Raw genomic sequence first — 19,691 nt, forward strand, 5'->3', positions numbered from 1 at the left:
CACCATCAGAAGATTCACTTAAACCCAACACAGTGCAGCAAATACTCCAACTGTGAGTTCATAAAAGAGAGCACCAAGTTTATATAACTTAGGCAAGAGGACCCAGATTGTAGTCTTGGCTTTACTTATTAATAGCTACATGGCATTGGGCAAGCCATTTTACCTGTAAGAATCATTTTACTTCATCATATGATGAGGGTAATAATGCACTACGTCATAAGATGATCATGAAAAATCATATGAGATAAGATAGGCAAAAATGCTTTTCAACTGTAAATGGCTACACTTACATACTATTTTGTTTATTATAATAAGCATTTCAGGCTCCGGGACTCAATAAGGCAAGGAAGGTAATGTGGTGAAGAAACATTGTTCTAAGTCCCCAATCCCTTCTTATCTCTGTGTCTTATATGAAAATTAAGAGGCTTAGTAACAACATGTTAATACTTATTTGGCACTCTGCTACTGACAAATGCTTTCAAGTTTATTGTTCTATTCCACATGTATATGTAAATGTGGTGGTATTGGTTCAGTCTAGTTTTTTTTTTTTTAAATTATATGCCTTCTAGGTGCCAGAGACTGTGTTAGGCATTTTATATGCATTTTTCTCTCCGGATTCTCATAATAACGTATGAGCTAGGTAATAATATTCCCCTCTAAGAGATTAGGAAACTGAGTTCAAAGATATTAAATAACTTTCCCAGAGTCACCTAGCGCGTATGTGAAGGCTCTGAGTCCAAGTCTGTCTGATGCCAAAACCCATGTTTTCCCTCTTTACTTCTCACTGGGGTATGAATGTCCCTAGAGATCCTTGGCAATATATCAGAGAGTGTAAGAAGCCCGAAGATCATTATGACATATCTTATCAGGTATCAATTTTATTTCATACTATGTCATTGAAGTGTGTCATTCACATTTGTTTTAATGCAAAACTAATATGGGATAAGATGTAAAATTCACATACATTTTAAAAAGAAAATATAAAACTTCGAAGAAATTTTGGACTTTTGGCAGGCAGCCTGGAGGCCAGGTCCCTTTAGCCCATTGGAGTCTCTTGTCCGCCTAGAGTTACTTCAGTGACAAAGCATTAACCGAACACAGAAATCCCCAAGTCTCTGATTTGCTGGATCTAACTCAGCAGTCTCTAAAGAACTCATCCCAGCAGGATTTATATTACGACCTTTTCCAAAAGTTCTAACCACTCAAGACACCAAAAGGAGTTTTGTTTCAGTAGAAAGGATTTTACTTTTACTTTTTTTTTTTTCCCCCTTGGACTAAGGAACACTTTGGAAACAGGGATCAGTCATCACTGGACAGGTTTGCTTTCTTTTACCTAATTCATAAATCTCTTCCTGTTGGTGACCTTTCCATTTACCTAAAGAGGATCCTCTTCCCAAGCTTCCTCCAACGGGGCTGGGGATGCCGCTTTTGTTGGGCAGATGGACGGGGCTGGTTTTGCCGGCTGGGAAGAGGCTCTGGGCGGGAGATGTGGGGGCCCTCACAGGCTCGGCCGTCTTGGGTCTGGAAGAGAGATTTAGCGGCTGTGCTGCTGCTTCATCCTACAAGAGTTCAACATAAATCATTATTAAAGAAAAAAAGACAAATGAAGCACATTATCACTTAGTAAGCCACAGTTATTTTACACCTCAGAGACAATGCCACGTTCTCCTACAATAATAACAAAAGAAGCTAATTATCTACCTCCTCGAAGATTCATCGGAAGGAAACCTCATTAATTTCCCTGTGTTATGCTTCTATTTACATTAACTGTGTAGTTGGATCATTCTTTTTGCCAAATTAAAATCTGAATTAGCTCACATTACAGCTTAATTTCCTAATGTGTTTTCAAGGATCTAAATTAACCTAGGGCATTTACAAAGAATTATTTAAAATTTCAGCAGCTCTGTAGTGCTTTTGTGTTATTCTCTCTGAAAAGTTCCTGCAACTATAAATAGGCTCTGCAGCTAATTTTTTAATATATATTTTAAATCAAACAATTGCAAGTACTTTAAAAATGGAAACACCGGCTTCTTCTGCTCTCCTGGGCCTCTGCCCAGGGAGCCACATGCCACAGCATGGTTTCTATGTGGCTTTCTGGGTGTGGACACTCCTCATGGCCTATATTCTGGTCTCTATTCAGGTTTAAAATTAATTTTTGCAAAGAGCAAGCACACATTATAATTATGTTTTACATACCATGCTATATGTAATTTATTTTTCGTGTCTAAAGTGATGTCTCTTTATAAAATTCTTTGCTGTGTATATTTACAGAATGTTTATTTTAAGATGTCTGTTCTTCTATACTGGGCACAGTATTCAAGTATCTGACTTGTAACTCTAGTGTAAGCAGGAGCTTGAAAGCTAAACTCCTTGCCTTTATTTTGTCTCATGTATCCTGCCATTAAACACATATAACAACATGCCCATCGTTTTAGAAATTAAGTTGTAATATAAACATCTTCATTTAAATGTTCAGTTTTAAGATCTATATTATTGTGTTCTACAATAAAATTGTCAGCAAGTGTTAATTTCTCTTTTGCTTCTAAGAAGGCATGGAGAACTTTTTCAATGTCATTTTTTAAAACACAATAGAGCTTGGAAACAGAACATCCTCCTCCCCTTTGGGAAGAGAGCCTGATCCTACCTGATCTCTAAGGTCTCCCCTAGTATCATGGTCATTGTTTAAGGGGGGACAAAAAGAGATGCCAGAAAAGGCTACTCAGGAGAATGATCAGAAAGAGAAAATAGAAACAACATGCACAGAGAAGCCAGTATATACACCAAGGACTCTGCTAGACATTTTCACGTATATTAGCTCATTTAACTAGCAGTAAGTCTATGAGGTTGGGCAGTATTATTCTAAATTCACAAAGAAGGAAGGGTCAGAGTGATAAAATCATTGTTCAAAGCCATACATGGAAGGACGACATGTGAATTCGAGTTTACTGGACTCCAAATCCCAGGTCCCTTTTCTATTAAACTATCAGAGAAAATAAGTCATTTGATAATGTAGTGAATTTTTTTTTCTTGGTAGGAAATAAATAATCTGGCACATCTCTGTTGCAATCTACATTTGTCTATATCTAGACATAGGAGGGGGTCTCAGGAAACACGACTGCATCATTATGCATGTCAAAAATGTCTTCCGAGGGGCTCCTGGGTGGCTCAGTCATTAAGCGTCTGCCTCTGGCTCAGGTCATGATCCCAGGGTCCTGGGATCGAGCCCCGCATCGGGCTCCCTCCTCCGCAGGAAACCTGCTTCTCTCTCTCCCACTCCCCCTGCTTGTGTTCCCTCTCTCGCTGTGTCTCTCTGTCAAATAAATAAATAAATAAATCTTTAAAAAAAAATGTCTTCCGTGCTTGATTACAATTTACTTCTCTTTACTCTGCACTCAAAGGATATTTAGACTAATTTGTTCCTTTACTCCTATCTAAATAACAGTGATTTATATGCTAGGTATATAGTTTTCTCCATGTTTCTTTTATTTGGAGTTCACTGACCTTCTTAGGTATCTGAGTTCAGACTGTTCTTCAAAGTTGGAAAATTTTCAGCCATTACTTCTTCAAATATATTTTTCTGTTCCTTCCTGTTCCTTCTGAGGCTCTGGGTGCATACATTAGGCCAAGTGATGTCCCACAGCACTGACAGGCTTCTTTCTATGTACTTCATTTTGGGTAGCTCCATCATTCTGTCATCAAGTTCACTAATCTTTCCTTCTCTGACGTCTAATCCCATCAGTACTAGTCCAGTATACTTTTCAACTCAAAAACTGTATTTCTCATCTCCAGACATTCCATGGATGTGTTTCACGTCTTGCCTTATAATGCTCATGTTTTCCTCTATCTTCTTAAATATACGGAGCTTATAGCATCTCTTTTTTTCAGCTTTGACTATACCCCAGTTATTTATTTTTATAATTCAATGATTGCCACTTCTGCCAACAATGCCACTGGGCATAGGAAGCATCTACCAACTCCCAATCAAGTAAATTCTTTTTCACCATGGCAGTCCCGATATTGGTTCTCACAGCATGCCCTGACCTGAAAGAAATTTCGTGGGTGTTTTTTAGGAGGAAGATTTGCCTACCTCTTCATTTGGCTACAGTTGGCTGACCCTCTAGTAGCTGTTTTTACTGTCTCAACTACTAATTCTATCATCTGTGCCATTTTGGGGTCTGTTTCTATTGATTGACTTTTCTCCTCATTATTGTTCATATTCTCTTGCTTCTACAAAAGCCTGGTAATTATTGAACGGATGCTATACACTATGAATTTTTACATTGCTGGGTGTTGGAGTTCGTGTATTCTTTCAAATATTTGTGGACTTTCTTCTGAGACACAGAAAAATTTGGTCCTTTCTAGGCTTGCTTTTAAGCTTGTGAGGTAGGTTCAGAGAAGCCATTAATCTAGGGGTAATTTGACCCCATTATTGAGGTAACACCCTTTGGGCAACACTACTTGATACCCCGTATGTCAGGAGATCTTTCCACTCTGGCTAATGGGAATACAAACCACTCTCAGTCCTTTGTGAACCTTGCAATTGCTTTGCCTGCTACATCTGGTATTCTCCCCTGGCCTCAGAGAGTTTCCTCATATGCATATGCTGATGAATATTCAGCTAAATACAGGGGAATCTTCTACAGATTTTCAGTACTCTCTCTCAGTGTGCAGCCCCCTCCTCTCTGGTACTCTACCTCACAAATTCTGCCTACCTTGGTGTCCCAAAACTCTGAACTCTATGTCTCTACTCAGGGAGCCTGCCATGTTCCATGTGGATAGCCCTACTTGCCCTCTGACCTAGAAACTACCTCTAGACAGTAAGCTGGAATAATCGTAGTACTTGCCTCACTTGTTTCTCTTTTCTCAGGAATCACTGTTCTATATTCCTATTGCAAATGTCTGAGAATCATTGTTTTATATATTTTGTCCTATGTTTCAGTTGCTTAAGCTGGGAGACTAAATCTGATCCCAGTTCCTCCACTGTAGCTGAACATGGAAATCCTCTAGGTATTCAGTTAGGCTCTCTCTTGGTATACAACTGGATATTTCCATTACAACCACTACCACCAACACCACCATCATCTTCTTTATTACCATCAGATCACGATCATCACAGTCACTATACTTACATTTATGGGGTGAATACTCACTATCTGCTAGAGGGTTTAAGACTTATAATATTAACTCCCATTTTTCAGAGCAGAAAACTAAGGCTGAAAGAAGTTAAGTAACTTGCCCAAAGTGACACAGATGGTAAAAGTGGTAGAACTGAAATTTGAACAACAACAAAAAAAACCATTCTAAGTTCTGATGTTGATAATTATAGTAGATAAAAATTCTGAGGGAAAGAAGGTATATAAGACCATCTATGTTTAATTTTGTTACCTTCAGCAAGCTATGCCCTATGTCATGTGGTCACGTTATATACAGAGGGAAAGCAATGGTTATAGACAGAATCATATTTTAGTGACCATAATCCTTTCAATTACCAATTCATGAGATTACTCTCAGAACTTCTTCAATAATAGGTAGCAGTTATTTTTTTTTATTTAAAACATTTGCTTTATGTCTCGATCTATATATTTTTACCCACACATACAATAAACAATCTAATAAGTATAAAGAATGTTTCCTTTGTTATTAACATAAAATATGGTCAAGTCAAATTATATAGAGAACTGCCTAAGAATTTGCATGTGGTCAAGTGAGTAATAAAACTCAGTTGGCCCACAAAGCTGGAATGGTAAAAGCAGATGTAAACTTGAATTTAACCAGGGAACATTTTACTCATCTAGTAAAGGCTTGGTTTGGTGCAGTTCCATTTGGCCAAGTCACTTCTAAAATGACTTTTTCATGTTAAATATCGAATATTCAATACCTCAAGTCAATAATGTTTGATATGTCCACATTCTAACAACTATAATTAAACAAAGTGCTTTGGTTTGACTTGTAGTGTTCTGACTCTTACTCACAAACAGAAACTCTTGGGACACAAAATAGATAGCCTGTTTCCATAAGTCATGCTACCTTATTAAATGTAAGCTGCCTATTGTCATACCTCAAAATTTCTAACAACAAAGCATAAACGTTCATCTATTTCTTTGGAGAATTTAAAGCATGGCGGCATTAAATTAATTCCTATCTGCACATTATAGAAAATAAAACAATTTCAGTGGTTTTGCAGCAGTTGATGCTGTTTTGTTGGCCTTAGATGTTTCCCTTGTGAAAATTTAATACCTGCAAATTTTCTCCAAATGTAATACTTTGGGCACATTACAGTAATACCTCCGTGCTTAGACTATCCCTCTAAGTAGGTAAGTCAGTGATACAAAACAATTGTTTCTCTGAACTATATTATAAAAACCAACTGGTACCGCCTGTAGGTATCAGCTGCAGCACAAAGTTGGAGCATATCATCCATTTCCCTCTGTCATCAAATACCTCCTAGGTGCCATGTTTTAAGGCACTGAAAATTAGTGAGAAGAGGCATCTACCAATGTCCCAGCCATAACTTGGAAGAGCCTGTTTGTCCTCGCACAACTACCTGGCATCAAAGGATGAATAGATAATGACACCGCTCATTCCTCAGAGCCCACATTAACTATTCTTGAAGAAGAGACCTTTATCAACAAACCATATGAAGTTCAGCAGTAGATTCTTTTCTGTCCCCCTTTTTTTTTAAATCTAAATTTTTGAGAACCTCCTTTTCTGCTACTATAAGTTGGCTCCCACCTGTTTAAGGAACTTCAAAAGAAAGTATCACAAGTCCATGACAAAGACTAGAAATAAAACCGTGGCCACTCATGCCAGTGAACATTAAAAAATAAAAGCCAGAATCCAAAGGGGAAAAGCTTCTGAGAAGTGAATCTGCAGATTTAGGTAAAGATCTCACAATATGGCACTATTGTCATCAAAAGGGAAACACCTGTTTCTCAGTGCTCAATCATGAAATTTACCATAAAGAGGAGCATTTGGGGTTCCTTTGTGCTGCTATGCTTCCTGCAGTTTATTCCCACCCCAGCCTGGCTCACTACTTTTCTTGTGAAGCTGTTTTCCAAACTGTTTTCACAATCCTGCAAAGTAAGTACCTTAACTTGAGTTACAGGGCTGGTCCCTCTCTTTTCATTTTTTATCCCGGTAGGTGAGACTGCCCCTGCTGGGTTTGGTGGCTGCGGAGCTGATGGCATCTTTGCTCCAGGTGACACCTGCATGCTGGCCAGCTGAGCGGCATAGAGCTGCTGCAAAACAGAGAAGACAAACATTATCTTTTTAAAGGCAGCTGAAATTGAGTTTCGCAAAAAACTTACCATATTGTTAGATAACTATTTCTCTGACAGCCCTACAATTTCTCTTTCACTATTTTTTAAAGGGGAAATAAGAGAGACCAAATAATACAAAGAAAGGGTACTAGCATGAGAGCCATTGTCCTGGTCCTGCTCCTTCTAGCAATAACTCTATGAACCTGAACAAAGGGTTTGAGTGCTCTAGAACTCAGTATCTTTGGTACAAAAAGGAATTTGACTAAATAGTTTCTATGATTCATTCTAGTGCCTAAAATTGTTATAAAAAGTTCTTCAAATGTCAGTATGTCCATTCATGTAATTTTAATATTCATGAAATAACTAACTAATCTGAACTTTCCTAGGGATTCCTGGAAGAACATTGTTCTTATTCAATACTGACCAAGCTTCTCTTGGGGATGCTGATCCTTCTGGATGATAAGAATGCTGCCCTCAAGATCCCCGAGGCTCAACAGCAGTCACTGTTTTCTTGAGGTCTTATTTCTAGGTAGCATATAACATAATCCTCAAGAGAATATAGCCAGATTCTTGACCAAAAAATGAAATGAAATGGAATGAAATGAAATGAAATAAAATAAAGCTTCTTTTTCCTAGCACAGCATGTTAAATCCTTAACTGTTGATTTATTAGCTTTTGGGTGAAATTGGTAATAAATGAATGTGTTAATCTGCTATGGTTAACCAGAATTCAGATACCTCAATCTTCACACTATTTAATGCTTGGAAACTCCATTCAAATATTTTCTTTTCTTCTTATAATCAAGATTAAGCCATTACCTTGATAGTCATATTTCTATCATAATAAATAGAAAGCTTCCTAGTTCATCAACCACAGAGAAAATAGCTCAAACTTTGCCATATTAGTAAGGGAAAAAAACAGGTGGTTTGTATGTAATTTCCAGCTTTACTATCATTCAGATGGACAAATAAAAAAAATTAACAGTAATCAAAAACAGACCTTTCAGCACATGTAATTAAATGAAAGCTTAATAAAGAATAATTTGCAAGAGCCAGATGTGCTTATGTCATGATTGTTGCTTTCTTTGGAACAATTTTTCTAATATAACAAGCCTCTAAAGAAATTAAAGTTTCATAATTCTGTATGTGCAATGACTCAGTGGCAAGAAAAATTCACAAGTAAGAATCGGTCAAATTGCTAGAACTTGGGGAGAAAAGGCTACCAGAATCTTCTGTTTTCTTTTTACTCTGTGGTATCCTTTTCCTTTGAAATTCACCCAGGTATCTCCAAAGGGGGGGCAAGTGAAGCTTCTGAAATTTTTCTGCTTGGATAAAACCACTGAAGAAAAGTTTTATACTGAATGGAGTGAAGATGGTTGAGAGCTGAAAAAGCGTGGGCCACACAGTATCTGGCGTTGTGACCAATATGCCCTCCTACTGAGTATTAAAGAGTCATGAAATCTTAGAGAGGCAAAAGTCCTTAGGTGTCATTTATGCCTTCATTTTCCCTCAATAACTCACAAGATCAGGAGAAAGTCAATTTTACTCAATTTTGACTCCTCCAGGGAACTTCAACTAGGGAAAACACAGAAAAACAAATCCTTGGGAACGAATCTGTATTTAAAAAAGCTGACTAAATTCAGAAAGTCTTCGGACTGAACAATACAGTCGTTTTTTGCTTTTTAGAAATAATATTAATTGCTTCCTCTAAAGCTTTGAAAACCATTTATTTCATATCTCTTTCTAGTGGTTTGTACCTAAGAGAGGAAAGATCCCAGAAATACTGAGATTCCTCAGGGTTCCCTGTGAGCTGTGATCACTGGTCATGGCAAGAAGCAGCATCACCACATACCATAACACTTACAGAGCTGGGCCAACTGGGTATCAGATAAGATGGAGTAGAATAAGCCTTGAACTAAAAATCAGAAAATAGAGGCCAATATAAACATAGAAGGCGCTCACAAAGGTAAAAATTGTCACATCCTATCTAACAAAATATATATATAATATATAATTTTAGATGTAAGTACCATGCTTTTCAGACTAAAGACTTCAGATCTGACCTAGATAAAAAGAATGCCATTCACTGAATAGGTGCAGCTTTACCAAACGATTTCACAGACAGCTCATCTTCTAAGCCAACATTAATTGAATATATTCTATACGCAAGTCTCCGTGTTAGAAACTGTGGAGGAATCAAAGTCTTGGAACAAGCACATAGCTTTGGAGAAGATGTAAGATATAGATCCTGAACACTTGATGTGCACCTTTTTTGTGGTACCTATCACTTTTTTTAAACCTGTGTTTAGTTGTACACATATGTCTTATCATGCTGGATAGACCATAAGCTTATTGAAGTCATGATCCACCTGATTATTTGAATGCCTAGCAGCAAGAATAGTGCCTTGCAAATAAAAGATAACCAACCAATATTTTCTGAATTAACATACTATATAAAATCACTGGATGTTAGGAAGGAGAGATATTCTCTATAAATGAGGCAACAGAAGTGGTATATGAAGATATTTAATGAATAATTTTATGCTCCTGAGTTTAAAAAAAAAAAGGAAAATAAACCCAGCCCAAATTAAATCACACTGTTTCACAAGAAATTAATCTTTTGAAGTCATTTGTTAAAATGTTAACTAGAAAGCTTTTCAATAACTGCTAGCTTCAGTCACCTGTCTCAAACTTTTCTGACACAAATTCTACCGTTGAGTAGCAACTGAGGGGTAGTACCAATTTTTCTTTTCAGCCTAGTTACTTATTTAGTTTCTCTAAATGCTACTGCATCCTTTTTTGGAAGAACATAAAATATGAGTTATTCAAATACATAGCTTTAGTTCAAAAACTCCTTTGCAGGCTAATGGTTTGGGAAAGAGAAAGGTTAAACTCTGATAAACTATTGCATAAGAGTTTACAAAAGTGTCATTCCACATAGGATTCCGAGATCATAGTTCATAGTCACAATGATGAGGATAAATATTCATTTCCAAACACAGTTGAGGTTTATAAAACCAACAATGTAGTAAAGCTTATAACAGGCTTAGCCAGAGTCTCACAAACATTTAAGCTTTGGTGAAGACTGTTCCTGTAAATATAGATTTTTTCCATTTCAATTTTGAAAAATGTTCAGTGATTATTTGGGATATTGTTTCTTTGTCCAAGATTTATAAAAGACATGCAGTGCATACATGTAAAAAATGAGCCTAGCTAAATATTTTTTCAAAATTATAAAATCACACGTATTTTATAGGAGCATTTTAAGAAATGCTTTTACTATTTTATGGCTAAAAATATTCCACCTTTATTATTATTAGTTCAGGTTTAATAAAGTAGCCAGTATTAAGATTTTGGTACGTTGAAAAATGCCACATTTAGCTCCAGAACTGAAAGGGTCTTACCAGATCATTTAGTCTAGTCTTACCTCCTCCTTCTACTAATGAGTGGAGGACTATAGAAGAGAAGTGCCATGCTCAAGACGGCATAACTAGTTAGTATTGGTATTAGAAGAACACTCTAGCTCTCATTTCAACATGACCATTTAAAGTAGAAATGACTATATGATGAGCCAACCATTGCACCTTGCAGGCACATTTCCAGCATTGATGAATTTGTTCAATGGCAAATCTTTATCAAATGCTTATTATTACCTAAACATTACGCTAAATACCAGAGGTACAACAGCAAGCAACTCTGAAACAGCCCATGCCTTAATGGAGCTAGAAAGAATAACTGATATTAAATAAATGCTTAGACAGAACTATGAATTATGGTCAGGTTGAGTGTGAGAAAGAAAAATACAGAATGTCAAAAGAACATTGAACAAAGGTGTTTAACATAGTCTGGAGAATCAAAATAGCTTCTCTAAGGAAGTAATACTTTAAGCAAGAATTATCCAGGTGGAAAGGTTATAAAGAACATTCCAGAAAAAAGAACACTGATTATTATGGCTCTGAGGTAGAAAAGAAGATAACATTTCAAGAAATTCAAAAAAGGCCAAGGTGGCAGCACTATTGAGTGAGGGTGGAGTAGCATAAGAAGAGGCCAGAGAGGGGTAGAGTCTTAATAGGTCACATTAATCATTTTAGACTTTAACCCTCAAAAAAGAAGGATCTAGAAAAAGCAATGAACTAAAACTAAGACACCTAGAATCTTTCCCATGCTTTACCACTAACTCATTGACCAATCTTTTAAATGAATTAGATTAAGAAAGTCCTATGAAGAGCTCACAAATCCATAAATATATACCTCTAATACTGCTTCTAGAGTTCTGTGTCCTGAGACTAGCCTTCAAGAAAAACCTATCTTGCATTCGGATCCTAGTGATACTTTAATAACTAGGCCTACTTACATTCAACACAAATAATAGGTCTACCAAATTCAGCCTTATGGTGAAATTCTTGAGTGTCTTGGACTATATACACTAGTCTATGGTCAGGACCTGAAAAATGTACTCTGTCAGTCATTTTATAACACTACAGCACTTGGGAAGAGAGCCCTGCTTTAACCCCAGTGCAGCCAAATTCATGTCCAATTACAATGCGTAGTGTCACAGTGTACCTAATACTTAACATAATGTGAAATATACAGGTATATATATATATATATAATACCTGCTTTCTATGATAAAATGATGTAAGATCTCCAATGGAGAGCCCCATAGAAAAAAAAGGTGCAAGGCCTGTATTCTCATAATTACACGATTTTCACATAACCACATAACCACTCATCCAGCCATTCAATCATCACCCTCATTCATTCATATGTTCATTCAACAAACATACATTGTGCACTCAGTCAGGTTCTGTGTCAGGTATTTTACATTTATTATTATTATTTTTTTAAAGATTTTATTTATCCATTTAGTTGACAGAGAGAGAGAGAGAGAGAGAGGGAACACAAGCAGGGGCAGTGGGAGAGGGAGAAGCAGGCCTCCCGCCAAGCAGGGAGCCCGATGCGGGGCTCGATCCCAGGACCCTGGGATCATGACCCGAGCCAAAGGCAGTCACCCAACCAACTGAGACACCCAGGCGCCCCTACATTTATTATTTTATTTAGTTATCAAAATAATTATATAAAATGGGAATTATCTTTTTAGAGTCAGACTCACTTTAAAGCCCATGTGCTTTAAATAAGCTATACAGTGAATAGTAATGAAACCCATTTCCTGTGCCCAGCCACCAGACAAGAATCGTTGGGAGAAGAGAGATTCTGATGTTGCTGCTGCTCCAAGTTCTCAAATAGCAAACTATATTTCCAGAAGTCTTGCAGCGACTTTCTCTCAAATGGCACTTCACAGTCCTCAAATACGGAAAGAGTTAATGGTACCACCAGCCACCTTGAAGGAGCAAGGGGCGCAATTTTGATCTAAACAACTCCCTTCTCCAGCCAATCTCTGAGCCATAAGAGAAGACACTCGAAATACCCTAGTGACACATATTTAATAGACTGATAAAGTAAAAGGAACTATGCAGAGTATAGGTTGAAATAGGAGAACTTGATAAAAATGGAAATTGACAGGGGCTTTAAATTGGCACCAGTATGCTCCAGTATATGGAAACCAACAGTAAAAAAGCAGGCACAGCTTCACACACTACATTCTCTTTGGAGTAAATTCTCCTGTGTTTTGTCATTTCAATTAGAAAGGGCATTTTAAAGTGGCCTGTCGGAATCTGGCCTAGAGAGAAAGAAAAAACATTTTCCTTCAAATACAACTAGCCTATTGGTGGATAATGAAGTAAGGAAGGGAGGGAAAATGCTATTCTATAAAAAGAGATTCAATAGGCACTACTGAAAGCTTTCAACCCCGACCCTTATATTTACCCCACTTGCTGTAGGCCCACATAATATCTGAGAACCCCAGACCCCTCGCCCTGGTTAACTCAAGATTCTGTTCTTGTGCACCACACACTACAGGGGGCAGGGGTGGGGAGTAGGGGGTGGCAATTGGAGATGTTGGAGGAAACAAGCAGGGTGGGTGAGGGCATCTTTACGGAAATGTCATTATTTACTTGACTGATGCTGCCTAACACTAGGCCCCAAGCCTGGCTCAGTTCTCCAGGGACATGCTGGGTTTTGTTACCTTCTCAAAACAATGCTGATGACCGTTCCTCTGCCTACCAAGCAAGGCATGCCATAAAGCTGGACAAGTTCAGCTGTGAGGCTATGAGAAGGCAGAAGGGAGACAGGGGTAATTAAGCAGCATGATTTAGTGCTTGTCCAGCACAGGGAAGAAAATATGTCAGTAACAAGTCATTACAGACTGGTTGGTGGGGGGGCGGTGCAGAGAAAGCTTAAAAATAATTTGAAAGAGATCACAAATACTTTTACTTCTCATAAACCTCCAATGTCAACAAAATGATCCAGGAAATATAGCTGTGGTTTCATGGAAGGAAAGAACTGAAGTTCTTGTTTTTTAGCATAGAAGGGACTTGTTTAGCTATATCCCTAATATTTGACACCAAGAAAATTGGCTGTAGGGATAGGAGATGAGAAGGAATAGGGGAAGAGCTACCACTCCCACTCCTCGCATTTGGGGTTAATTTCCAAGTCAGCCTCCTTGCTTCTCCTGCGATATTCTTTCTTTTCCTATTAACCCCTCTTGTTTGTCATAATCCTACTCATCTTTTGAGACTCAAGTCAAAAATCACTTTCTCCTTAAAGCCTTATCTGACCCCTGCCTCTTTTGTGCTCCCACCATATCTCTTCTACTCCTGTGTACTCTATGGAATGTCTTTTTTTCATGTCTTTATCTCCCAGCAGATTCTAAGCTCCTTAAGGGAAGGACTGAGTCTTATTTATGTCCCAGGGACCTAACATCATGCCTGACATTTAGTAGATGCTCTCCTAACACCGACCTCTAAAACTCCTTTATTTCCCTTCTTGTCTCTATCATTTTGGGATCATTATCATTTCTGCCCACACCCTTTTCTTTTCCTCACGCCCTGTCCAAAAGGAGCCCCAGAGATGGAAGTCAACCTTCTCTGTTTTGGTCCTCTTGAACCTATAAAGCATGTGGGTTCATAAGTCATGCACTGATTTTCTTGCAAGGAAACACCAGATAATACAATGTTAGCAGAAGAAAGAACTGTAAACATCATCTAATCCAATCCCTTTGCTTTACAGATGAGGGAAACGTCAAACCTATTGAAGGAAGGTGATTTGCATAAGAATACCAACTGGCAAGCAGTAGATAGAAGGAAATCTAGAACCCAGATTCACTACTTGCCCCCTCTGTGTTCACATGGACTCTTTTCTCCTTGTGTTCTGTTCTCTTAGGGAATTCAGTGCAAATAGAATATGTACATTTTATCTGAGCTCTTGATCTGGACTACATAAAAGGATTGTTTTCCCACCATTCCCCTAGAATTAAAAGAGAAATGTATCCTATATGTACTTCAAAAGTAATCACTGGGCAAAGAATAATTTATGTTGTAGAATATTATTTTAATATTTATTTTAAAATGAACAAATTTTAAAATGCAACTACAGTAATTAGCTTAAGGTAATTATAATCGTGTTAAGGTGTTTCCAGTTTTTTAAAAATGAAAGTTTATGCAAATACACATAAAAGGGCCAAAATCTGTCTCAGGTGAGAGTGGACCTATTTCACCTCCTTTAAGACTTGAGCTATTTGCCTTTCCACAACAACCAAAGGAAAAAGAGGACAAGCGTTGACTGTAAGCCATTGGAAAGCCAGGACCTGTTCAGTTCATTTCATTATCCCCTGCAGCCTGCTCAAGAATGTCAAGTAAGGAAAAATGAATTGAAGAAAGAGTTTTCCTGGCTAGAGATCCTCTTGCCTATTTTCTCAAGCATTGAGTAGCTCCTCTGACATAACCCATTGTGCTTATGGGGTGGGGAGGCAAGGGGAGAGTATGCTGGGTGTGGAGGAGAGGAGAAACTGTAAAAAAAAGAAAAAAGAAAAAAGAAAAGGCTAGAGGCTCAGGTCAATGGTCCTACCATTCTATGAAGAGAACTTTTTTTAAAAAATTCTGACTCCATCAGGTTGAGCGCCCAGGCAGTCATCTGCTACAACAACAAAACAAAACACACCAGAATTCCCTCTTGGATTACACCAATTATACTGGAATGAGTTCAGAAGAGCTTTTCCTCAAGGAACATAGTAGCACAGTGCAAATAACTAAGTATAAGCAAAGTGACCCCCAATAATTTTAACAAGAAAACTCGGTCTCTCCTTGCTTTTTCCAAGTATCTTTCTTTCAGGGTGCCAAATAAAGTGTGTAAATACATAATGCTTTATTTACAGAAATAAAGTTCAGTCATTGAAACAATTAGTACTTTGGTTCTTGAAGCAAGTTATTCAAAGAGGTGATAATGAGGGCAGTTGGAAATCGACATTATGGGAATGAATCTGACTGTTTTCCTTCTGTTTCCAAGAGCTGGGCAGACACTGCTGAAGAGACCCAGCTCTCTGAATGTGCTCCAAGTGGTACAGCTTGCATTCGTAACGCTCCTTTAACTCTCTCATCACAAAGCTGTAGCTCATCAGGGAAACCTAAACAAGTGCATCTTGACTCTACCAATAGGAAATAAAAACTCATCGAGGAGTCCAGAAGTTGGATTTGAAATCTAAGCATTATTTCCCGTGGTCTTTAAGTCACAGGGAAGTTTCAATGGGTATATATATATATTTGAGTACATGGGCTGGGTTCAGTACTTTTTAAGTAAATGAGTATATATTAGGTTCCTAATATTTAAAAGCATTGTTCCTTTGTAACCAAAAGGTGAATTTTGGTTCAGATTCATTCAAAAAGTATTTATTGAGTGGTTACTAATGGCCAGGCACTATTTGAGAAAACAGAAGTGAGCAGTGACTTTGGGGCAGGGAGAGGGGAGGAGAAGACAGAGAAGACGATAAATAACACGTAGGTACGCGTAACTTTGATGCTAATATGTGCCATGGAATATAAAGTGACCGGGTATATGAATATGGGGAAGGGGGAGTTTTTAAATATTGAGGAGGTCAGGAAAACTAAAATAAGGGGCATTTGAGTAGAGACCTGAAAGAAGCGAGGGAGTAAGCCATGTCACTACCAGGGGACAGCATCCCAGGCAGAGGCAAAGGATAGGTGAATGTCCCGAGGCGAAGAAATACTTGTGCTTGGAATGTGTGAGGAACAGCAAGGAGGCCAGTGTGGCTGGAGCAGAGTGAGTTGGGCAAAGGGTGATGGGTCAGATGTCAAAAAGAGGGCAAGGGAGCCAGATCATGTAGACCTCAAATACTATCAAACAGGCTTTGGATTCCATTCCAAGTTTCCGAGTTTCTAGGAAACACCATTACAACAACATGGCAGACCTGGAAATCCCTCAGCAATACCCACAGAAAAATCTGGAGATATGCCAGGACTGCCTTGCCTTGGCCCATGATGACTGCCAAGAAACCAGATGCTGTTGCTTGAAAAATATTCTACAACTGCTCAGCTTCTATGCCCTTCGATTTCCATCCATAACGAAGCCTCCAAAACAACAGAATGAAGACAAATATGAGTGAGTATTCAATGAGAAAAAAGTAAGTTTTTATTTAAATTGTTAAACAAAATATATATTTGGGAAAACAAAATTGCATGAAAGAAAAGTATAATATTTTCTATATGCTATTTTTCTTCACTTTAATCAAAGGACAAAACAAATGTTGCTGGTTGGAAATAAACATGTTTATTATATGAAAATGTTTTTAGTGTTTTTAAACTGAACTCGGTTTTTAACTTCTCAGGAGACTATGGAAGACTGAACACAAGAGTCATGCTAATGAACAAAATCCATGCCTATGATGAAATGCACAGATTTATTTAACAGAAATTTTATATCAATAATAGTAACATGAAATGTACATTTGCAATAAATATTCAGGGAGGTAAGGATGTATTTTGAATTCACTTTTAAGTGATCAAGTAAACTCGACAAGAAATAATACAAAATGTCCTCTGCTTATTTTCCTCCTTTATTTTCTTCTGTATTTTTTAAATTCAAATTAATGTTTTACCCTGTTTCAGAGCCACCTCCACTAACTGTCATTTTTTGAACTGCAAATTATTAATATTGCCAATTGGAGAAGTTCAGCATATTTTGCAGTATGTAAATATGCCATCTGTATCCTACAGTAATACCCATGGCTTACTCCCTAATTAGCAGAAAGGAATGATACCTTATCCATAGCGGCCATGATAAAAATCATTCAAATAGTGTGTAATAAGCACATAACACACTTTATTGTCACAAGATGTGATACTGATACATATACCAACAATCCATCTTTAAAAATCCTTGTAGCAGATGAAGCAAGTAATGGTTAATATAAAGTACTAAAGAAGACCCTTAGAAAAATAAGGTTTATAAGTTGCTGTGAGAGGCAGGACAGCACAGTGATTAAGAGTATCAAAAACTAATGATGTAATGTACGGTGATTAACATAACATAATAAAATTACATTTTTTTAAAAAAAGAGTGCACACTCTTTTGTCAGAACTAGGTAATCTAAGGCAAGGTTATTTAATCTCTCTGGGTCTTAAATTTCCACATCTTTAAAATGGGAAAAATAATAGTACCTGCTCCAAAAGACTGTTGTATGGAGTAAATGAGTTAATGCACATAACATACTTAGAAGAAGGGCACACTATAGAGACTTATTCCTATCAGTATATTCTCTTGAAGAGATATCACTCCAAAGATCTTACTCAGAAAAACATCTGGCATTTTTATTCAGTTTAGCAAAAATATACTAGGGATACAAAGATGAAGAAGATAATGCTGTCTCTCTCAGGAGCTCACAGCAAGGATCGGAAGGAGAAAGGGAGAGACTACAATATGATAAACAGTAGCATAGAAGCATTTACAAATTACTCCTGAAACACCACCACTGGGAACAATTGGGCATTTGTCTCCAGTGTTATTGAGACACTGGCAAAAAATATCGTGTCAGGTTTAGGTGTACAATGTGATGATATGATATATGTACATAATGTGAAATGATTACCACAATAATGTGAGTTAACACACCCATCACGGTTAGTTTTGACTGCAAACAGTTAGGGAAGCTTTGCTTATGTGGCAGCTCTGGAAAGAGATCCTATGTTAACTAAAATGTATAAGTAGTCCTATAAAATTATTTAACCAAAAACCCCCCCCCAAAAACAACAATCCTGAGAAGAATGAATACCATGCCCTAGAACGCGCAGTGTTTGGACTTAACAGAGTTCCTGTTCTGGTTTATTAACGTCCCCCCTCCCAGCCCATTCCTTCAGGCTAGCTCCCAAAGACTGCTTCACAGAACTAAGATGGTGACACTAAAGGCCAACGTGGCTGTGAGAAGACTGAAGATTTAGAAAATGTGGCACTTTTCTAGTAAAGGCTATACATTTAGGGAACAGGAACTTTGTTCTGTTCTTGTTTTTTGTTTTGTTTTGTTTGTTTGTTTGTTTTGGTCCATTGTTGGACAGAGAAAATCTTTAAGGATTCAAGGTCCTAATTTAGGAGGGATATTTCAGAATCTCAATACCTCGTGTAAGCCTACCATAACACCTCTGGAAAACTCTCATTACATGATGTAAAATCGCAGCTTTAGTTTGTTAAGAGGGCATGATTCCGAGTGGACCGTGAAATATTTATGTCTCTATGCAGCTCTTTGAAGGAATAATCTTATGTTTTTGTGCCTGTCGTGGGTCAGAGGTTCAAATCAGCACTTCTTTCTGTCACTCCTTATATGTTTTACTATAATTTACAGCTCAGCAAGAGGACTCATAAAACAAAAGTGTCTATTTTATTTCAGCAACTAATTCTAGTTAATCAAAGATTTCCAGCCAAACAACCCAGCATGAAACTCTGCATGGAAAATATGAGGAGAACAAAGCATTTTGTCAAATAACACATCTCATGATGTAAACACATATGTCTCTTAGAGGGAATTTTATCGTTTCCACATTATTGGCATACAAAAGGAGCATTCTTGTCGCAGACCTGGTGCGACTGTGGAGGCATCGTCATTGGAAACAAGAGCCTGATTAGGTTCCCACACAGATATGAATAGACTTTCCTTTTTTAGTGAAATCGCTGCTTTTATTCCTTTTTAAAACAGACTGGTAATTGTCACCCTAAAAACACTGAATTGTACTAGGGCAACATTTGTTTCTGCTCTTTTTTCCCATCTTTTTAGAATCAGCCAATAACATTACTATCCCTTCTGGTTGGTCCTCTTCTGGAAAGTCTGAGTTAATCCACAGCTGTGTGAATGTGAAAAAGGGACACAGCAGGCAAAGTCTGTTGGGTCTCTTGTCTGCTAATAAAGTGCGCAGTCTGCAGGACAGATGTTAAGAGGATCTGTTAAATAAGTCAGTGGCAGAGATCCTGACCTCTGCCAAGGAACATTTTATTATTCCAGAAAGGGGCATAATTGCACAAGTAGAAGAACCAT

The 19,691-nt window shown here is 37.6% G+C and overlaps 1 protein-coding gene across 16 annotated transcripts in view; it reads right to left on the reverse strand.

The window, feature by feature from the left end:
* Nucleotides 1–19,691, reverse strand: part of SOX6 (SRY-box transcription factor 6) — a 652,457-nt gene that overhangs the window by 81,195 nt on the left and 551,571 nt on the right. For all 16 annotated transcript variants that reach the window (XM_027580197.2, XM_027580203.2, XM_027580196.2 and 13 more), the window contains 2 exons: nucleotides 7,089–7,238; nucleotides 1,376–1,559 (listed from right to left, as the gene is read on the reverse strand). In XM_027580197.2, the coding sequence (XP_027435998.2) occupies nucleotides 1,376–1,559; nucleotides 7,089–7,238 (334 nt within the window). The remainder of the gene's footprint in view (nucleotides 1–1,375; nucleotides 1,560–7,088; nucleotides 7,239–19,691) is intronic.

The sequence above is a fragment of the Zalophus californianus genome, chromosome 11, assembly GCF_009762305.2.
Source record: "Zalophus californianus isolate mZalCal1 chromosome 11, mZalCal1.pri.v2, whole genome shotgun sequence".
Lineage (NCBI taxonomy): Eukaryota > Metazoa > Chordata > Mammalia > Carnivora > Otariidae > Zalophus > Zalophus californianus.